Here is a 1,202-nt window from a genome sequence, read left to right on the forward strand (position 1 = left end):
AGATTGACGTCGTCGTTCTGTAGTGGCAACAAACGAGATACTAATACAGTCAGAGGGCAGTTCTTCTGTCGGCGAAGACTGCCCGTTCAAAAACCCTCATCTGAATCGTCTACGTCGACCTGACTGATCGTCTTGTCAGGTGTGTCTTCGCCATTGTCTTCATCGTCGGCGACTTCGCCACTCTCCAGTTCATTGACCTTGCGCACCTTCCGCTTCTTCTGTCCAGGCTGTCGTCACTTGGCACGGTTGTCCGCCTTCTTCTTAAGGCAGTCGCGTGCGATGTGACCAGTCTTGTGGCAGTAGAAGCATTGCTTCTTCTCTCTGTCTTCCTTCATGGCTGGAGCGTCGACTCGTCGTATGGAGTTGGTACGAGCGGACTGTCCCTTTGTGCCTTGGCCCTGCCGGTCGTTGCGAGAGCGTCCCTCGAGTTGGCGCAGGTGTCGTTCCTCATAGTTGGAGTGTTCGATTTCCAACACCCGTGCTGCCCACTCATTAACGGTGGTGGGGATGGGGTACGTGAGGCAAACCCGTCGTCGCATGCTTTCTGGGAGACGCTCCTTATAAAAGGACAGCTGAGCACTGTCTTCGAGTATACCGGCGAGGGCGCAGAGGCGGAAGAATTCCGCATTGAAGGTGTCTGGTGCGGCAGGTCAATAGTCGAGGTGGTACAGCTTGGAGGCGGCCGTAGCGGCTTCCTCAATGGGTTGGAAGGTCTGTTGTAAGACCGTCTCGAACGCATTCCAGGTGTTCCAGCCGTTTCGTCGGGCCTGAGCGATGTATCCGTCCTTCCAGGCGATCACCTTAGGTCCGTCCATGAACGTTAGAGCGGTGACGATGCGGCTCTGGTCAGTGGCATAGTCGGCTGGACGTGCTTCGAAGAACAGGAAGAGTTCATTGAGGAAGGTGCGCAGATTGTCGCGGTCTCCGTCAAAAACATTGGGTGCGCGGACTTTGGTTCGTCCGGCGACAACACCTGGTGCGCCGAGAGGAGCCACAGGTGGTGGTCCGCCGGGGCCTTGAGGAGGTCCGCCACCCGGAGGGGGTCCACCGCCGTAGGGAAGTCCACCGCCTTGAGGTGGTCCGCCACCTTGCGGAGGTCCGCCAGGTCCTTGAGGTGGTCCACCGCCTTGAGGTGGTCCGCCACCTTGCGGAGGTCCGCCAGGTCCCTGAGGAGGTCCGCCGGGTCCCTGAGGAGGTCCGCC

At 58.8% G+C, this 1,202-nt stretch overlaps 1 protein-coding gene across 1 annotated transcript; it reads right to left on the reverse strand.

Moving 5' to 3' along the window:
- Positions 1 to 650: 650 nt before the first annotated feature.
- Positions 651 to 1,103, reverse strand: DICSQDRAFT_74910 (uncharacterized protein; the record flags this gene model as incomplete). The annotated part of the gene is made up of 1 exon (XM_007371950.1): positions 651 to 1,103. A coding segment is annotated over one exon (453 nt), but the record flags the coding sequence as incomplete, so codon positions are not given.
- Between the last annotated feature and the right edge of the window lie 99 nt (positions 1,104 to 1,202).

This window comes from Dichomitus squalens, assembly GCF_000275845.1.
Source record: "Dichomitus squalens LYAD-421 SS1 unplaced genomic scaffold DICSQscaffold_518, whole genome shotgun sequence".
Lineage (NCBI taxonomy): Eukaryota > Fungi > Basidiomycota > Agaricomycetes > Polyporales > Polyporaceae > Dichomitus > Dichomitus squalens.